The sequence below is a fragment of the Nipponia nippon genome, unplaced genomic scaffold (assembly GCF_047370975.1).
Source record: "Nipponia nippon isolate SJK-2023a ecotype South Korea unplaced genomic scaffold, ASM4737097v1 scaffold_29, whole genome shotgun sequence".
Lineage (NCBI taxonomy): Eukaryota > Metazoa > Chordata > Aves > Pelecaniformes > Threskiornithidae > Nipponia > Nipponia nippon.
Window position 1 is genome coordinate 6,210,908 of NW_028262346.1, and position 20,349 is coordinate 6,231,256.

Below are 20,349 nucleotides of genomic sequence, written 5' to 3' on the forward strand. Positions count from 1 at the left end.
CGTGCTGCTGGAGAGGGCACCTCTTCCCATAGCAGGTGGAGGAGATCGGTGGGGATGCAAGGCACAGTATCACAGCACCACAGGGAGAAACCCACTAGTGATGGTCAAACCCAATTGACCAACACGGTTTCATGAAGGAAACATGGAGCAGAGGGTAAGCAACATGACTGGTCACTGCACAGCCGTGCCCCTGTGACCTGCAGCACCTTCCCCACCTGGCTTGGCCAGAGGTTACTGGAGTATTTTTGGGAAGGTTTCACAATTCTGTTCTTATCCATAGCTGATTAGGGGACACTACCTGAGACCAGACATTGGGTGAGCGACCTTAAAGCAGTTCTTAAAAAAAGATGAAAGCAGATGAGAGAAGATGTTGTGTGCTAGAAAGCCTGAATCACACCACTGCCCTAGTCTGTTGCATCTGCTTTAACATAGGATGTCGTGGTTTAACCCCAGCCAGCAACTAAGCACCACACAGCTGCTCGCTCAGTCCCCCCACACCAGTGGGATGGGGGAGAGAATTGGAAGGGTGAAAGGCAGAAAACTCCTGGGTTGAGATAAAAACAGTTTAATAATTGAAGTAAAATGAAATAGAATAGTAGTAATAGTAATAATAATAATATAATAATACAATAATAATATACAAAGCAAGTGATACACTATCCAATTGGCTCACCACCCGCCGACCAATGCCCAGCATGTCCCCAAGCAGCAATCGCTGCCCCCCGGCCAACTCTCCCCAGTTTATATACTGAGCATGATGTTATATGGTATGGAATAGCCCTTTGGCCAGTCTGGGTCAGCTGTCCTGGCTGTGCCCCCTCCCAGCTTCTCGTGCACCTGGCAGAGCACGGGAAGCTGAAAAGCCCTTGACTAGTGTAAGCACTACTTAGCAACAACTAAAACATCAGCGTGTTATCAACATTATTCTCATCCTAAATCCAAAACACAGCACTATACCAGCTATCAGGAAGAAAAATCAACTCTATCCCAGCTGAAACCAGGACAGTATCCACCCCTTATTCCATACCATCTACATCATGCCCAGGTCCTACACTTCCAATACATTCCAATTAATCACCACCACTTTTCCTGTCTTTTGAGAGATAGATATAGATATACACACACACAGATATAATTTCCTTAGTCTATGGGCCATCCCTCTAAAACGTTGGTTGAGTTCATTCAGTCCATGACTTTGGGCTTCATCTGTCATAACAGCCTTTCAGGGCAGGAGAGATGGTGTGTGGTGGTGGATTGTAGCATGCTGAAGCCAGTTCTGGTTCTATCACCTCTGCACTTTGCTCAGTTTCCTCAAAGTTTGTTCTTCATTAATTTGGGTGATTCTTACTTTATACCGTTGATATGGCACATAGTAACCATAGAAGTGATGACATCCAGTATTATATAGCAACAAACATCATACAATTCAGTTCATTGGCTATTTTCACCCAAAATCAAATCCCCTTGAGGTACACATCGGACTTCCCCATCCTCCCGCATCACCCACCAAGTGCACCCAGGTCCTTGAGCAAAAGCAATCCCACGAATGGGTTTACCTTTGCCTGAGGCGGGAGTAACCCAGACTGTCTTCCCCAGCATAATTTTTATGTGCACTACAGGGACTTTATCCCCTTCAACAGTACGTAAAAGTTTTGATTGGGCGGGGCCAGTGAAAGGATTAAAGCCAAGATAGACAAAGGCACTGCATCAAAATGCCTCCTGAAAGAATTAAAGCCTAGGGGCAAGGAGGATATTGTAAATATCTTAGTCACTTAACTAAACAAAAGAAAGGCCTTTGTGATTTAGGGAGTAGTTAGAATGGTTGTAAGATAAGGGGGCTCCGGGATAATCCCATCTCAGACAATCCCATCTCACACAACTCGGCCTTGGGAGCACAAATGCACCGAAGATAAGAAAGTTGCAAGGGGATGAAGGCCAGTCAGTGAACACAGTGAAGAAAACTACGAGCCTTCATCTGAAGACCCCGACGACCACCCAAAGACAACAAAGGAAGACGACTGCGCATGTGTATCAGACATTTGCATATGTTAATAAGTTCCAGGAAATCTCATGTTTATGTAAATGAATTCTGGGAAATCCTGTGAATATGTAGGACTTTATAGCATATAATCTCTGAAAGTCTACCAAACCAGTGGAGCTGAAAAGGGGCTTTTAGAGCGTAACTACGCTTATCTAACTATTGTGCAAGATGATTAAAGTGAGGAGCCTTGTAATCTCACAACAAAGGACAGTCCCTGATAAACAGAAACTTATCTCAAGAACCAGCTGAAACCCACCCTGCGATTTGGACAAGAGCCAAGGAGCAACGAGGTCTGCACAAGAACAAGGGGTTAATAGCGGTGACAAAGAGGAGTCATCAGCCTTCATCCCCACGACCCCCGCGGCCACTACCAGGAGGCACTGCGCAAGCGCAGTTGGAAGGAGTTTATGGAAACGACTCCCTGGGGCTAATTTTAATACGAAGCGGGGACAGGTCATGCATATGTATAGGCGTATTGGGAAACCTTATGTATATGTAACACGTTGTTGTATAAATCCAGGACAAGCTACCACGTGGGCGCGCACGACTTTGGCAGGATGACACCCCCCCCCGCCCCCGTGCTGCCCAGCGCTGAATAAACATACCTACTTTACAACCTTACGGGTTGTGGAGTCTGTTTCCGCACGTCAGGGCACTCATGGTGGAGAACCCCAGTGCTGCCCAGCGCTGCAATAAAATGCCTGCTTAATAACACTCTGCTGTTATTGAGTTTCATTACATAGGTTTCCTTACCCAGCCCCACCTAGCTTCCCACCTCGGTGAGGAAAGTTAGAAAGCAAGGGGGTTCGGAGAACACTGATATTTGTATCACCAGCTCGACTGGCAGATCCCCTGGTGTTGACTAACCAGGTGGCCTTTGCTAAATGTGTATCCCAGTGTTTGAATGTCCCAGCACCCATTGCTCTCAGTGTAGTCTTTAACAGTCCATTGTATCGTTCAATTTTCCTGGAGGCTGGTGCATGATAGGGGATGTGATATACCCACTCAATGCCATGCTCTTTGGCCCAGGTGTCTATGAGGCTGTTTTGGAAATGAGTCCCGTTGTCTGACTCAGTTCTCTCTGGGGTGCCATGTCGCCATAGGACTTGCTTTTCAAGACCCAGGATAGTGTTCCGGGCGGTGGCATGGGGCACGGGATATGTTTCCAGCCATCCGGTGGTTGCTTCCACCATTGTAAGCACATGGCGCTTGCCTTGGCGGGTTTGTGGGAGTGTGATCTAATCAATCTGCCAGGCCTCCCCATATTGATATTTCAGCCATCGTCCTCCATACCAGAGAGGCTCGAACCGCTTGGCTTGCTTCATTGCAGCGCATGTTTCGCATTCATGGATAACCTGTGCAATAGTGTCCATAGTCAAGTCCACCCCTCGATCACAAGCCCATCTATATGTTGCATCTCTTCCTTGATGGCCTGAGGTGTCATGGGCCCACCGAGCTAGAAATAATTCACCCTTAGGTTGCCAGTCCAGATCCACCAGAGCCACTTCAATCTTAGCAGCCTGATCCACCTGCTGATTGTTTTGATGTTCTTCAGTGGCCTGACTCTTGGGTATGTGAGCATGTACGTGACGTACTTTTACAACCAGGTTCTCTACCCGGGCAGCAATATCTTGCCACAATGCGGCAGCCCAGATGGGTTTGCCTCTGCGCTGCCAGTTGCTCTGCTTCCATTGCTGTAACCACCCCCACAGGGCATTTGCCACCATCTATGATTCAGTACAGAGACAGAGCATTGGCCACTTTTCTCGTTCGGCCATATCTAAAGCCAGCTGGATGGCTTTCACCTCTGCAAACTGACTCGATTCACCTTCTCCTTCAGCAGTTTCTGCAACTTGTTGTGCAGGACTCCATACAGCAGCTTTCCACCTCCGATGCTTCCCCACAAGACGACAGGACCCATCAGTGAACAGGGCATATTGCTTCTCATTTTCTGGCAGTTTATGATACGGTGGGGCCTCCTCAGCACGCGTCACCTCCTCCTCTGGCGATATTCTGAAATCTTTGCCTTCTGGCCAGTCCATGATCACTTCCAAGATTCCTGGGCGACTGGGGTTTCCTATTCGAGCCCGTTGTGTGATGAGTGCGACCCACTTACTCCATGTAGCATCAGTTGCATGATGTGTACAGGGGATCCTCCCTTTGAACATCCAGCCTAGCACCGGCAGTCGGGGTGCCAGGAGGAGCTGTGCTTCAGTACCAACCACTTCTGAAGCGGCTCGAACCCCTTCATAGGCTGCCAATATCTTTTTCAGTTGGAGTATAGTGGGCTTCGGGTCCTCTGTATCCCCGACTCCAAAACCCCAGGGGTCGACCTCGAATCTCCCCTGGTGCTTTCTGCCAGAGGCTCCAGGTAGGGCCATTCTCCCCGGCTGCAGTGTAGAGCACATTTTTTACATCTTGTCCTGCCCGGACTGGCCCAAGGGCGACTGCATGGACTATCTCCTGTTTAATTTGTTCAAAGGCTTGTTGTTGCTAAGGGCCCCATTTGAAATCATTCTTCTTCCGGGTCACTTGATAGAGAGGGCTTACAATGAGACTGTAATTTGGAATATACATTCTCCAAAAACCCACAACGCCCAAGAAAGCCTGTGCTTCCTTTTTGCTGGTTGGTGGGGACATGGCTGTTATTTTGTTGATCACATCCATTGGGATCTGATGATGTCCATCTTGCCATTTTATTCCTAAAAACTGGATCTCCTGTGCAGGTCCCTTGACCTTACTTTGGTTTATGGCAAAGCCAGCCTCCAGAAGGATTTGGACTATTTGCTTCCCTTTCTCAAAAACTTCTGCTGCTGTGTTGCCCCACACAATGATGTCATCAATGTATTGCAGGTGTTCTGGAGCCCCACCCTGTTCCAATGCAGTCTGGACCAGTCCATGGCAAATGGTGGGGCTGTGTTTCCACCCCTGGGGCAGTCGATTGCAGGTGTACTGGACCCCCCTCCAAGTGAAAGCAAACTGTGGCCTGCACTCTGCTGCCAAAGGGATTGAGAAAAACGCATTAGCGATGTCAATGGTGGCATACCACTTGGCTGCCTTTGACTCCAGTTCATATTGAACTTTTAGCATGTCCGGCACAGCAGCGCTCAATGGTGGCTTGACTCTGTTCAGGCCCTGATAGTCTGCTGTTAGTCTCCACTCTCCATTAGACTTTCGCACTGGCCATATGGGACTGTTAAAGGGTGAGTGAGTCTTGCTGATCACTCCTTGGCTCTCCAGTTGACGAATCACCTTCTGGATGGGAATCAGGGAGTCTCTGTTGGTGCGATATTGCTGCTGGTGCACCATTGTGGTAGCGATTGGCACCTGTTGTTCTTTGACCCTCAGCAACCCCACAACAGAAGGGTCCTTTGAGAGACCAGGCAGGGCAGACAGACAGCTGTTTAATTTCCTCCGTCTCCAAGGCAGCTATGCCAAAAGCCCACCGGTACCCGTTTGGGTCCTTGAAATAAACCTCTCCTGAGGTAGTCTATGGCAAGGATGCACGGAGCCTCTGGGCCAGTCACAATGGGGTGCTTCTGCCACTCCTTCCCAGTTAGGCTCACTTCAGCCTCCAATACAGTCAGCCCTTGGGATCCCCCTGTCACTCCAGAAATACAGATGGGTTCTGCCCCTTCATAGCTTGATAGCATGAGGGTACACTGTGCACCGGTGTCCACTAGAGCCTTATACTCTGTGGTGGTGCATCCCCCCACCCCTTCCTCTGGACCACCTTACGACCACAGGGACTCCTGTCAAGGCTTGGCCTCTAAGCAATGAGTCTGGTGATCAGGCACCCCTTGGTCGTACCAGGCACTCTTGCATGGTTGAGTTGGGGAACAAGACTGCCTTGATCCCACCTGGTATAATCAGTCACACCTTGACAGCTTGGGAACACATCATTGTGGATGGTACCTGCCTTGCTGAGATTAATGAGAACTCAGCAATAACTGATCACAGCTGTGGCCAGAATGGAAATTTACTGATGCCTAAAGTCAGTCATCTCACAACCCTATAAACAGCAGTACCACGGGAGACCCTTTGAGCTCTTCTGTGCCGCAGCAGGCTGCACCAGTATCTCCCTCTGAGTGGGACGCCTCTCAGAGTTGCAAACTCTTAAGTTTGCATATGGAGGCCTGGCAACAGGATCTGGGCTTATCTCCAGTACCCTGTGCTCGTTGAGGTTCAACCCTTCACCCATTGAGACAATCACTGAAGTGAGTATTTCACTGAACTCGAGGGGAATTTTTGATGGGTATCTTTATCTGTGCATATCAAATTCATGAAGGATGTTAAGAGGTATTCTTTTATTAGGCCTACTGTGTGATTGTGTGTGTATTACACAAATACTGTCATAAGCTTCATTTAATCACTTTGTAGATGCTAGAGTAACCAATGATTAGTTACTACTAAATTCTTGTGATTCTCTCCTTGCTGTGAATAAACCTAAGTTGCTGCTAAATACATATAATCCTTAGACATAAACCACTGACCAAGTCTGAGACTAGAATTAGATCCAGCCCCACCTAGGCTCTTCTTTGAGGAGTAGTTTAGAAAGCAAGGGGGTCTATTCCAAACTTCGTGACTCAACAGGAGGGCCTCCTTTACCCTGCTCTTGTGTTCCCTTCTACCTGAATATCTCTCCCTCTCTTCCTCCCCCCGTACATTCCATTCATTTAATAAGTAATAGAGTGAACCTTGCCATCGAACTCTGTTAAATCACCCTTTTATAAATTTCTTTTAAAACCACTATTTACTAGTATCTGTGGTGGTGATTATTTAAGCTAACTGCTCATTTGCAACTTACTCCAGTGTTCTGATGTGCCAGGCCATCGAATCCACACAGTCCAGTACTTTCCTCCACCTGGCTGGAGGCAGGGCCCCTCTAGTCCTGGTCATAGCATTCATTACTCACTTCTTGTAAATGCGAGTCAAAAGTCCCTTGATTAAGATCACAAGCAAAATCAGCCCTTCTACCCTGTCTAGGGAACTGCTCACTGGAAACTGGAGCCGCAACTCTCCTGGGAGAACCCCCTCTTGTAGTTGTTTTTCCTTGCAACTCACGTACCCGTGCCTCTAGGGTCGAGCTAGATTTTCCATCCCACTTCCTCATGTCCTCTCCGTGGTCACACAGATAAAGCCACAGGGTGGCCCGTGGTGTGTATTCACTACATCTTCTCTCCTGAACATGAGGGATGCTTACTCCTAATGGCTGAGATACTGGTCCGTACAGGTGAGGAATAGGACATATCCTCTTTGAGTTGCTGGAACTCCTAGGATAATTTCTCAGCTAGCACATCAGGCAGTTTCTCCACAGCCAAGACGCAGGCCCGTAGGGAAGAAGAAAGACTTTCTTTCTATTGTCAGAGTTGGCCAGCCATTTCATCCACTATTGGTCCCTCCCTCTTCATCTTTTCAGGTCAGTATTGCCAATGAGTTTGCTTGTGATGATGGCACGCTCTGTACAAACTTCCGCCACATGGGTCGTGTGCACTGGACTTCATCTGGATCTTTGGATAACTGCTCATTGTCCAGGTCATTATAAATCACCTCCAGCACAGCTAATTCCCTCACGTACTGGATACCTCTCTCCATGGTGGTCCACTTGCCTGGGTGACATATATAACATCTTCCTTGAAGGGATACCTTTCCTTCACGCCTGACAGGAGTCGTCTCCAGAGGCTGAGGGCTTTTGCCCCTTTTCCCTTCCCTAGAAAGGGATCCCAGCTGCTTGGCTTCCCTACCCTCTAATTCCAGGCTACTGGCCCCATTATCCCAGCATCAGAGCAGCCAGGTGATGATGTGCTTGCCTGGACCACGACCGAAATCTTTTCGCATATCTCGCAGCTCACTCAGGGACAGGGATCGGGTGGTTACCACCTCATTTGTGGGTTCTGCCTCTTCCTCCTCCTGTTCTCTTGATGGCCCTGGTTCATCATCAGCCCTTACTAAACGAGCTGATTTTCTTGTGTGTTTTTTTCTTCTGTATAGGGGCAAGTGATATTGGCATGGGTTGGTTCTCTGGCATAGCCGCAGCACCTGTCATTTTGTTGTCTCTTCCCCTTGTGGGTTCTGAATAGTGTTGAATACGGCTCGGTAGGCATGGGCCAGGCCCCAGCACGTTGCAGTGATTTGTGTCTCCCTAGAATTGCCAGAGTGACAGCATACTTTTTCCAAATACTGTACTAGTTTTTCAGGATTCTTCACTTGTTCAGGGGTGAAGTTCCAAAACACTGGAGGGGCCCACCGTCCTAGGCATTTGCCCATGCTCTCCCACACACCCTGCCACTCATAACTGTCCAGCCTTGGGGCAGATTTCTGGATGATATTCTTAAGCTGCTTATTAACCCCCTTAGACAAAACCAAAACGATATTCCCAAGAACTACCAATGGATATATCTTAACTACCCAAGGATGTTCAAAATACTGAAGTTGTTGTAATGAAGGAGGAAACATCATAGAAGAAGGCAGCGAAGGTGCCATTCTGTATTTCCTCCATAAAAAACCTCTCAGAGGAAGAGGTATAATTGCTAATTGTCTCCATGAGGTGGTACCCAAAGTACAGTAATGGCTTCAGTACAGAACCCAAATACCAGATAACACTCAAGACCAGCATTTAATAACAAATCTCCCAGGCAAAACATCACTAATCACTGCAGAGCGCAGCAAACTGCAACACCCAACACTAATCTTTAACATGTACTGCAAAAGCAAGAGCATGGTGCAGATCAGGTAGACTAATACTGAGAACAGATGAATCAGTATTATGACCGGCAGCTGTTAACAGGTACAAATTCCTTAATACACTCTGGTTAATCTGTTATTATCTCAAACCCTTCAAGCCCCACATTGGGTGCCAAGAAGGACTGTTGTGTTTTAACCCCAGCCAGCAACTAAGCACCACACAGCTGCTCGCTCACTCCCCCCACCCCAGTGGGATGGGGGAGAGAATTGGAAGGGTGAAAGGCAGAAAACTCCTGGGCTGAGATAAGAACAGTTTAGTAATTGAAGTAAAATGAAATAGAATAGTAGTAATAATAATATAATAATATACAAAGTGATACACTATACAATTGCTCACCACATGCCAACCGATGCCCAGCACATCCCTAAGCCCCCCTGGCCAACTCCCCCCAGCTTATATGCTGAGCATGATGTCATATGGTATGGAATAGCCCTGTGGCCAGTCTGGGTCAGCTGTCCTGGCTGTGCCCCCTCCCAGCTTCTTGTGCACCTGGCAGAGCATGGGAAGCTGAAAAGTCCTTGACTAGTGTAAGCACTGCTTAGCAACAACTAAAACATCAGTGTGTTATCAACATTATTCTCATCCTAAATCCAAAACACAACACTACACCAGCTACTAGGAAGAAAAATCAACTCTATCCCAGCTGAAACCAAGACACAGGGACAGCTAAAGCAGTCCAATAATGTGTAAAAAAAAAAAAAAAAGACATTTTCTACTTACTGAAATAAATCTGCTCAGTTGTGACCTGAGGCCACTGCCACTTGGCAAATGTTTGAGGTTTATACTGATGAAAGCAGGTTTCCATAGGCTTTGTTTTTAGTGTTTGTGGCTGCAGTTCCTGCCCCAGCAGCAGAGGTAGCGTCACATTTTATTTCAGATCTGAATCAAATCTGCTCAGCTGTAAACACACAAAATACTCCAAGGTATGAATCCTGGAATAAATTTTCAAGTTTTCTCCATCTGAAAATGGACAGGCAGACAAGCCCAAGTGGTGTTGAGAGCCAAAGTGAGCAGGACAGGGCAGCTCAGGGCAGCATATGCAACAGTCATCATCAGCCCCACAGGAACAGCCACAGCTTCAGCATCACCTCCACAGAGCAGGTGTTATCGCAGTACTGGCAGTTACACGTCACAGGATACCATACTGAAACAGCATATTTCTGGGATCTTACTGTGATTTTTCTGAACCAGCTCTTCAGCTGATTTAGTGAGATGACCTTGTGCACACTCCCAATAGAAGAGGGCACAAACCCTCACCACAAATCCACACCATCACAACCCCCTCTGCTTTCCAGCACTACCCCACAGCCAGAGCAGCCCACAGCACCTCTTGGGACTTGGAACCCATCTTTCAAAATCAGCCCCTCCACCCTTTTGTCTGACCAGACTTATTTACCACACAGTGCTTTAATGAGGAAATTATCACCTTCCTGAGTTACAGCAGCAACAGGGCAGAAATCAGAACTTTGGAATATTTATCAGTTATCAGAAACACATATGTCTATGGACTAAGATACCCCTGAGCTTGATGGCTTTCTAACCACAGCAGCACATAAGTAAAGCATGACACAGCAACACCAACAAGTAACTTGGGTTTAGTCACTGTGCAAGAACAGAGTAGCAAGCTGTAAAAGCTGCTATGCTGGATGGACAAGTGATGTAGGGCAGCCACAGCAAAAAAGGCTCCACCGCAGTATTCCTTCACAAGGATTAAGGATTGAGTTCCAGCATACCAGGTAAAGTTGAACACACCACACAGAGCAACTTGAAACTGAACTTTCCCACATCCCAGATATAAGTTCTAACACTAGGATCTTGAACCTCACATAGCATGCAGAAAAAGTCAGGAAATAAAACATGCTCTAGTATATAACCTCCCCCCAAATCATTAACAATTGCAGACAGTTTATTGACAGAACTAGAGTCAACTACAGAGGATGGTAGTATTTAAATCTAGCAGTTCCTACTTTAACAGCTAAATGTGGTGTTGTCCTGAGACACAAGGACAGTCTGTTTTGGAAGAACTGATCTTCTGAAAGCCAGGCACCAGGATGGGTTAGACAGCTATTCTAAGAAATACTCTGTCACAGTATCAGAATACTGTGAGGTCCAACTAGTTACCACCCATGATAAGAGAGCATAAGCTGCATCCCCAGTCATATGCCTTTCTCTGAGATCAGTTGTCAGGTGAAAAGGATAAAAACTGCAAGAGTGACTCTCAGCCCTGTCACAATGGTAACTGCGGTCTTGGCCACAGAATCCAACTGCTACCCCTACTCGTTCTTGCAAGGGGAGTTTGATCCGCCCAACAGTTAAGATGCCCCCTGATTTTTCAGGGTTACTTTAGCAAGCATGCACCCAGGGGAGTTCAGCTCAGGTTTTAGAGGCATGTGTTGCTCAAGTAGCCAGCCAGAAAGGCAATAATTTAGAACAGAATATACAAGCCTTTTTCCATGGAAACTTTTATTCTCATTGAGTTCTGTACATTCAAGTCACACATACTTTTAAGTCTTTGATGGAGCCGGAGCATGGGATTATGACAACAGCCTGGTCTGTTTGAACAGTTAAGAGTTTATGCCTCAAAAGTAGCCAGGAAACTTGTGACTATTTCCTTCAACTTAGCTTCTGTCTGATCAGAGATCTTTCCTTCAGCCCTGTTGAAAGAGTTTAGTTAAACTTCTGACGCAGAAATACAGACACGGTCAATCCCTGACTAAGGCAAAGAAAAACTTTACAGTGAACCTTGCAGTTTCTAACAAAATCAGCAGATGAATTAACACATTTCTGTTTGATGCATGAAGCTATACCACTGAAACGAACGTAACATCCCTTCTAAAAAAGTTAGTCCTATTTAAGAACTAAGGTTTGTCAACAAATACTTTCAAAGCAGCTGTACCTAGTTCAACAAGACTATCTTCTATAGGGCTATGCCTCAGAGATGGAAGGCACATGATTTGACTCATGACAAAACAAGCTAGGACCAGTTTACAAGAGAGGACTATAGAAATACTAATCCCCAACAGCCCACACTCAGCAGCAGGGAAGGGAGTGAGCAGCACTTAATCCATAGTACTGTAATAGCTTAAAGCTATCAAAAAATATGGGAACTGACTAGATTAAGTGATCTTGGTATCAGATTAGGAGGGGTATTAAGGTAGGTTCATTTTAAGCATCAGCTGGATTTCCTAAGTAAAGACCAGAGACAATAAGCTGAGCTCTGGACAGTGCCAGGACAGTAGGAAGGCTGATTTAACCTCCAGTTCTGGTACAGGCAGCTTAAGGCCTGATGTTCTAGGATACACTAAATTAACAGCTCAGTGACCATTACCTGCACTCCAGCCATCAAGTCAATACCCTCAGGATGAAGTAAAATAAATCATCATACCTGATCGTGGAGAGGAGGGCCTGGTGCTGGCTCAGCACGTGAGCTAGGAAAGCACTCTCAAATTTAGTGATTTTGCTGGGCTCCAGCTTGTCCAAGTGACCTCTTACACCAGCATAGATGACTGCAACCTGCTCCTCAATAGCCATGGGAACTGCAGAAAAGAAAGCATTCATGCCATTGGCAACTCTTATAGAAGGACACATCAATACTACAGAGTCCTTCTTCGGAGATCAACTGCACATATACAACATGGTTCAAATAAATCTACATTTACCATGTCCACAGAATGTCTTAATGCTGCCACAAAGACCAGCCTTGTTAGCACAAGAGACTAATAGGCAACACAGACTTGTTATGTCCAAGACACTCACCATATTGTCCTTGTTTGAGAAGCTCTGTCAGACGTACACCACGGTTCAACAGCTGTTGTGTGGCAGCATCCAGATCAGACCCAAACTGAGCAAAGGCAGCTACTTCACGATACTGAGCCAATTCCAGCTTCATGGTACCTGCCACCTACAACACAAGATACAGGTCCAGTTTGACCATTTTTTAAACAAGTCTAGTCATTTGCAGGTTATCTTCAGCTGACAGTTGTCACAAGTCAGCTTTGCCTTGCATACTAGTCAAGTGAATCTCAAGACTCAGATTATTATATGCATTTCTAAAAAATCCCACCATCTGCTTGGCCTTTTAACATGAGCACACCATTCCTCCCTAAAATGGGCACAGCTGATATTTAACCTCTCTAATTCCATATCTGGATTAAAAGTGTGGTGTTAAGAGAACATTCTCTATTTCTAGTTAGATCAGTACCCAGTTCAGCATACTGAAACTTAGTAGTCCTACATCTTCATGCAGATACTATTTTCATTTCTCCCCCCTCTCTCAGCAGGCAACAGAAATATCAGAGATCCCCAAAGTTTGTTCTTTTATAATTTCATAACGCTAAGGAATCCAAAGCTTTATGCCCTCTCTATTCACAACTCTTTAGAGCAAAATGGGTTGGAAAGCCTATACACTACTTGTCTCTACTGAGAGGAGCAGCAGTTTCATGCTTACCTGCTTCATAGCCCTGGTCTGAGCAGCAGAACCTACACGGGACACGGACAGACCGACATTGATGGCAGGACGGATACCTTTGTAGAACAACTCAGTTTCCAAGAAGATCTGTAGGAGAAAATTGTTTTATTATCTTGGTCAGAAGCCTGGAAGCCTCCTCAGAGACCTGCCAGTGAGTTACGCAGAAGTACTGGCGTGTGAAGATGTCCTACCTGTCCATCAGTAATGGAGATGACATTGGTTGGAATGTAAGCAGACACATCACCAGCCTGAGTTTCAATGACAGGCAAGGCAGTCAGAGAGCCACCACCAAAGGAATCATTCATTTTGGCTGCTCTCTCCAGCAGGCGGGAGTGCAGGTAGAACACATCACCTGGGTAGGCTTCACGGCCGGGTGGACGACGCAGGAGCAGAGACATCTGACGATAGGCAACAGCCTGTATGGTATAAGGAAACCTCTCAGACTACAGTAGCACATTTAAAATTTTGAATTTCTAGACCTGAAGTGATCTTATAGCTACAAACACCAATGCTAGACTATGAGGCCTATAAACAATGTTTCCTGACCTGTTTGGATAAGTCATCGTAGATGATTAATGCGTGTTTTCCATTGTCTCTGAAGTATTCCCCCATGGAGCAGCCTGAATAGGGAGCCAGATACTGAAGGGGTGCTGCATCGGATGCTGTGGCAGACACCACAATAGTGTACTTCATGGCATCTGGAAAGAATCGGAGACACACCACTAAGTATATTACCTCATCATACCTGTAATCAGCAAATAGAACATGCATGTGAAGAACTAGTTGCTGAAGCAAGCCCAGGCAGCATCACTACATTGTCACAGGAAAGAACACCGTACTTGATTAACAAGTCCGTTAGCTCAACTAACTCAAGAAGTTTCAAAAGCCAGTTCATGGCAGCTAATATCTAACATTTGCAGACTTATTTCCCATTCAAAATGACGTTTAAACTTTCACTAAGATACGCTTTGGTTCCAGAAGTAACTCAGCCTTAAAGTCTGTGATTTCCTGGCTTCTGCAAGGAAGTACTACCTTTTGTTTCATAGCACCAAACAAATTATTGTCTTTAAAATGGGTTTATTCTCCCGCTAGATACAGCTCTGCTTGACCTGCAGGCAAGAGGTAAGGTGTCTGATCTCTTGCAGGCTCTGTAACATATGCAGCCTTGGTCAATGAGATCACTGTTTCTGAAAAGATGCTATCATTTAATACCTTAAGTTTGGGCTGTGAAGTCTATGTTTTAGCAGTAAAGTCTCTCCGCTAAACTTGCAACTGCCATTCACACTGACTTGCGTACATATGAAACAATTGCCAAGTCCATAAATATTTGTAGGCCACAGCTTGTCATCAGGCCTGCCTGACTGCCAAGAGGAAGCTCTCTGACCTCTGCTAAAAAAAACCCCAAACAAACATGGAAGGTGACTTTTCCAGAAGCAATTCAGCAGTTTTGGGGCCTCATACTAATCTTCTAATGCAATGCAGCAAAAGACAGGTTTTTCTTCCTCCAGGTACCCAGAAAGATTTCTTGTCCAGAAAAGCAAGTAGTTCTCACATCTAACAAGAAAAGAATTCTGTCTGTACTCGCAGCTAGGAGAGTTCATGGTAGTATTCAGCATTATAACGAGAACAGGATGTCACTAGCTGTCAGGCTCAACCATCTTCAAAAATCTGTACCTGTATCAGTGAGCCTCTTCACCAGCTGAGCAACAGTAGACCTCTTCTGGCCAATTGCAACATAGATACAGTACAGCTTCTTTTTCTCATCTGTTCCATCATTAAATCGTTTCTGGTTGATTATTGTGTCAATTGCAATTGAAGTTTTCCTGTGTAATGCAGAGATCGGTAAGTTAAGCTGCCTACGGTTCTCCCAACCTCTACACAGTTCTGTGCTCAGCTTTGTACAGCAGGATACGCTGTACTCCTGTCTCTGTTTAAGGAAACGTTTTTAGCTTGGGCATTTAACTTACCCCGTCTGCCTGTCACCAATGATCAGCTCACGCTGGCCACGACCAATTGGCACCAAGCTGTCCACAGCCTTAATACCAGTCTGCATAGGTTCACGCACAGAGATTCTGGGAATGATTCCAGGGGCCTTTAAGCCAACTCTTCTACGCGTCTTAGATGTAATAGGACCCTTAAAAGAGAAAAAAAACCTGTTGCAGTCTGTATCACATAGATACAAGCCGAGGTAGTAAACACCTTGTTACACTTACCTTCCCGTCAATTGGATTGCCCAGGGCATCTACAACGCGGCCCAGCAGCTCTTCCCCAACTGGAACATCCACGATGGCACCAGTCCTCTTCACAACATCCCCTTCCTTGATCAGTCTGTCATTACCAAATACGACAACACCAACGTTGTCAGGCTCCAAATTCAAGGACATACCCTAGGACAAAGATCACATTATCCTGAGAAAACCCATGCCAACATTTACAAAATTTTGACAGTTTAATACCAATATGATTATTCTACAGTGTAGAACATCCAACATCATCTTACCTCAATCTTATTTGTAACAACAATGTTCTGCTTTCATATACAATGCATGTATGTTTTTCCATACTGGTGAGAGAACCTGCCTAAGCCTTTGACTTACTACATAATTAATTATACTTGCAGCAGTCTAGCATTAAGTCATTTATCTCTAAAAAGAACAGAAAGGATAAGCAGGGTTCAAATACAACATTTCTCTCCTGCCTAGGAACTGGACAAGGGAAAAGCACTGGCTTCTTCTCTGCCTAAGGCAAGTTAGGTCATTAAAAAAAACTGGAAAAGATAGATGTTGCAGTACCCTCAGAACAGTCAGACAGCTTTTTAACTCTAGCCTACTCTTAGGACTACAGGTCAGCAAACTGCACACTGTATTGGACTACAGAGGCTATTATTCAACAGTAAACAGACAAGCCAGCCTGAAACCAAAGAAAACAAAAATCCAATGCCAGATTCATTCTTAATGCTTCCTAGATGAAGACAGATAAAGCTCAAATGTTGGCCAAGAACCATATACTAATACTGAAAGCAAAGTATTACTAATTCAAAGAATATTTGCTTTTTGTAGTATTATTTCAACTAGTTGCTATGCATTAAAGTTGTAATTAAGTCTGCAAAAGGTCCATATGGGTAACTCTAATCATAGTCTCAGGTTCTCCTTTAAAAAGTCTTTCTATTTCTAGGCTAAACAAACTGCTTTAGTGAAGGCTTACCTTCAATCCAGAAGAGAATTCAACCATTTCTTCTGCCTGGACGTTTCTTAGGCCATACACACGGGCAATACCATCACCAATCGAGAGCACACGGCCAGTCTCCTCAAGTTCAGCAGAGGTGTCAGCTCCCAAAATACGTTCCTCAAGAATAGAGGATACCTCAGCGGTGCCTGGAAAGAGAAGTTTCAAACCAGATTTAGCACATCAAGGTACAGTATGAATGCAGCAAGCTTGTCTTGAATTCACAAGCCAAGGTACCCTTTTTCTCAGGTATGCCACAACGTCTAGCAAGCAACGCTCTTCCTGACACATGATGCATAAGATAAATAACAGCTTCTGTATTCACAGCCAATAAAAGCAGCTTCAACTCATCACAAGTCAGCTTCAATCAAGACGCTGACGGCTGTTTAGTTATCAATTTCCTTCATTATGTCCTATACTATTAGCAATCTGTCCCCCTAAAAAGCAATTAGATTAAATAGATTAGACTTCGCTCAGAAAAAACAGACACGCTAGCTCCACTTGCAGAGCATTTACTTAAGACTGGAGGCATCAAAACACCCTGTCAACTGATTTGTAATCCAAGATCCAAATATATTTAAAGGAACTCAGTACATTTAGGGATCACGGTGTTTGATAGAAGCTATAAAAACGTATTCTCCATCTTGCTCAAATTTGTTTGGCAGTGTACCTCCAACAACTTTTTATTTCTACAGCTAGGAAACAATAAATAACACTGTGAAACTATTATTTCCTAATAGAATCATAGAATACCAGGTTGGAAGGGACCTTGAGGATCATCTGGTCCAACCTTTCTAGGCAAGAATTTGCAGTCTAGACAAGATGGCCCAGCACCCTGTCCAGCTGAGTCTTAAACGTGTCCAGTGTAGCAGAGTCAACCACTTCCCTGGGAAGATTATTCCAATGGTTGCCTGTTCTCATTGTGAAAAAATTTCCCTCTCGTGTCCAATTGGAATCTCCCTGGGAGTAACTTGTACCCGTTACCCCTTGTCCTCACCATGTGACTCCTTCTAAAAAGGGAGTCTCCATCTTCTTTGTAAAATAATACCTTTAATCACCCTAAACCACTTCAAAAATTGTACATGAACCACTACCACATACAGCTATGCAATGCCACTGCCTCCTCTAAACACCAAGATACTGGCAGCAAAAAAACTGTACTCAAGGACACAAGGTCAAACCCAGACAGGCCTGTGAAAGTCATCCATTCCTTCATAATTTTGGGCATAATTTGAATAGTTATTAAAGTGAAGTCTCCTGGATGTGACTGCATAACAGATAGTTTACTGTCAAACACTGTCAGTACATAAATGCCCTCAAGTGTTTTGTCAACTGACATACACACGCCTCACACTCCATATTCAAACTCCTTTTTATCTGATCGAGCAAGTTCTTAAACTGCACTCTTATATGAAGACCTTTCTCAGACTCACCAGTTTTCTGAAAGCATGTTTTGGAGACATGGATGTTTCTTGTAGCAAGAAGTGCTGCACCCAGGATGTTTCTGGAAATCTAAAATAAGTAATTGTTTCAGTAACAGCTAGATTTCCTCAATCATTCAAAAAAAATGTTAAGAGATAACATACTGAAATTTTTGATCATGAGCTCATACATTTAATGCATCTCAGTTTTGAGTTGAGCTCCACAGCACTCCATTCACAAGCTGCAGTTATGGAACCAAGTCCAACACTACTAAGGGAGGACAGATGGTAAAAGATACTGCTCTAAATTACTCGCTGCATTTTTCTGCATTGCACTGATGTCACCACCACAGCACCACAGCAGCTCCCAAAGCAACACCTCCTCTCGTTTGCCACAGAGAAATCAGTGTACTTCTCATGGTTATGCACAAGGAAGAAATAAGATTGTCTTCTAATTGTTGGCCTTTCTAAGAAAAATTTAACTGCAGAATTTCTGAAGTATGGCTAGAACATATACGATAACAGAAACGAAAAAAAAAACCACAAGCTTGTGGTAATGAATGTATTAAAAGATTATAATCCTACATCCCAAGCAAAGCTCCCAGTGCAGTCCCATGCAGTGTTAATGCTATTTCTCTGAAAGCCTCGGGAGGCCTCGCCTCCGTTCACCTTCACAAGGGACGCCGGCCGGGAACACGTCCTGACAGATCCTCACACCCTCGCTCTCTCGCTCTCCCCACAACCACGGGAAAAAAAAATGCCGCCTGGCAAAGCCTCGCGGCTCAAATCCCTAACCCTGACTAGGATCTAGCAGCTTTCAGGAATTAACTTGAACCCCAGCAGTACCGATCCACACCTCCGGCGAAGGGCACACCGTCCCCTAAACCCCTCCACCCCTCACGTGAGGGCACCCCCGCTCCTCAGCACGAGGTCGGGTCCCGCTATCACCCAGCCCTGAGATGAGCCTCCTACACACATACCCCGCCCCAGACTCCCGAGAGCGGGAGGCCGCAGCCCCTCAATGTCACCGCAGCCCCCAAGATGGCGGCGGCGCCCGTCCCGTCCCGTCCCGTCCCCCCGGTCACTCGCCCGCTCGCTCCGACGAGAAGGCGCGCTCACCAGGCCGGCCTGCCTCGGCAGGGAGCGGGCGAGGGTGGCAGCCACATGGACGAAGAGCATGGCAGCAGTGGCAGCTCCTCCGGAGAAAACTGAAGCGAAGGGAAGGCGGCTACTAGCCCCACGCTCTTTCCACAAAATGGCAGTGGCGCGCTCAGTCCCTTTTGGCGGCGAGGCCACGCCCACGGCGCGGGGCGGGGCGCAGCCCGGAAATGCTTCCCCTCGCCGCCACCGTCCTCTTCAGGCGTCAATGGTGTCTTCCTTATCCTTGCGCCTCTGAGCGATGAGGGAATATATAGATATGTATAAAATAATTATAAAAAAATGAAATGAGGCTTTTAGAAAAATACCTTGTTGTGGCAGGTGCCCTTGAAATGGCTCTCGGCGGGTGGGAAGGGTGGGGAGTGGCGGCTGGGCTCGGCTCGGGGCATGAGGTGAGCAGGGGCCAGTGTGAGGCGCAGGAGACTGGGGTGTGAGGGTTGTGGGGCAGCCTGGGGCTGGGAACATCGGGCATGGGGTAGCGGCATAGAGGCGGAGAGCAGGAGTGTGAGGGGCTGGGAGGCAGAGGGTGGTGGTGTGGGGCAAGGGGTGGTTGGGGGGTGTCCCCCATTTTCTGGGTGCTCGCGCTCCTGTCCGCCTTGTCTTGTAGCAGCTGCTGGTGGCAGAAGAAAAAGCATGGCAGGGGAGTGCCGTCATCTCGTCTGTGCTCTGGAAGTGGGGATAAAAGGGCTGCAATGTGCAGCGCCGTGTTGGTTTCCTTACCGATACAACAGAGGAACTTAAATTTCTTAGCCAGTCTTGCTGATAACACATGAAATGAGCTGAATATGAGCTGGCAGTGTGCCCAGGTGGCCAAGAAGGCCAATAGCATCCTGGCTTGTATCAGGAATAGTGTGGCCAGCAGGACTAGGGAAGTGATCGTCCCCTTGTACTTGGCCCTGGTGAGGCCGCACCTCGAGTACTGTGTTCAGTTTTGGGCCCCTCACTACAAGAAGGACATTGAGGTGCTGGAGCGTGTCCAGAGAAGGGCAACGAAGCTGGTGAAGGGTCTGGAGCACAAGTCTTATGAGGAGCAGCTGAGGGAGCTGGGGTTGTTTAGTCTGGAGAAGAGGAGGCTGAGGGGAGACCTTATTGCTCTCTACAGCTACCTGAAAGGAGGTTGTAGTGAGGTGGGGGTCAGTCTCTTCTCCCAAGTAACAAGGGATAGGATAAGAGGAAACGGCCTCAAGTTGCGCCAGGGGAGGTTTAGATTGCATATTAGGAAAAACTTCTTCACTGAAACAGTAGTCAGGCATTGGAACAGGCTGCCCAGGGAGGTGGTTGAATCTCCATC

General features: G+C 46.2%; 1 protein-coding gene across 1 annotated transcript; it reads right to left on the reverse strand.

Annotated features, from left to right (window-relative positions):
* Positions 1-11,230: 11,230 nt before the first annotated feature.
* On the reverse strand, positions 11,231-19,194 carry ATP5F1A (ATP synthase F1 subunit alpha). The gene is made up of 12 exons (XM_087763659.1): positions 19,020-19,194; positions 17,913-17,991; positions 16,459-16,628; positions 15,468-15,641; positions 15,222-15,388; positions 14,929-15,077; positions 13,801-13,952; positions 13,446-13,670; positions 13,234-13,341; positions 12,543-12,687; positions 12,172-12,322; positions 11,231-11,440 (listed from the first exon to the last, which is right to left on the reverse strand). Exons 1-12 carry the CDS (start codon positions 19,077-19,079, stop codon positions 11,359-11,361), a joined length of 1,662 nt encoding a protein of 553 aa, XP_087619785.1. The 5' UTR covers positions 19,080-19,194; the 3' UTR covers positions 11,231-11,358.
* Between the last annotated feature and the right edge of the window lie 1,155 nt (positions 19,195-20,349).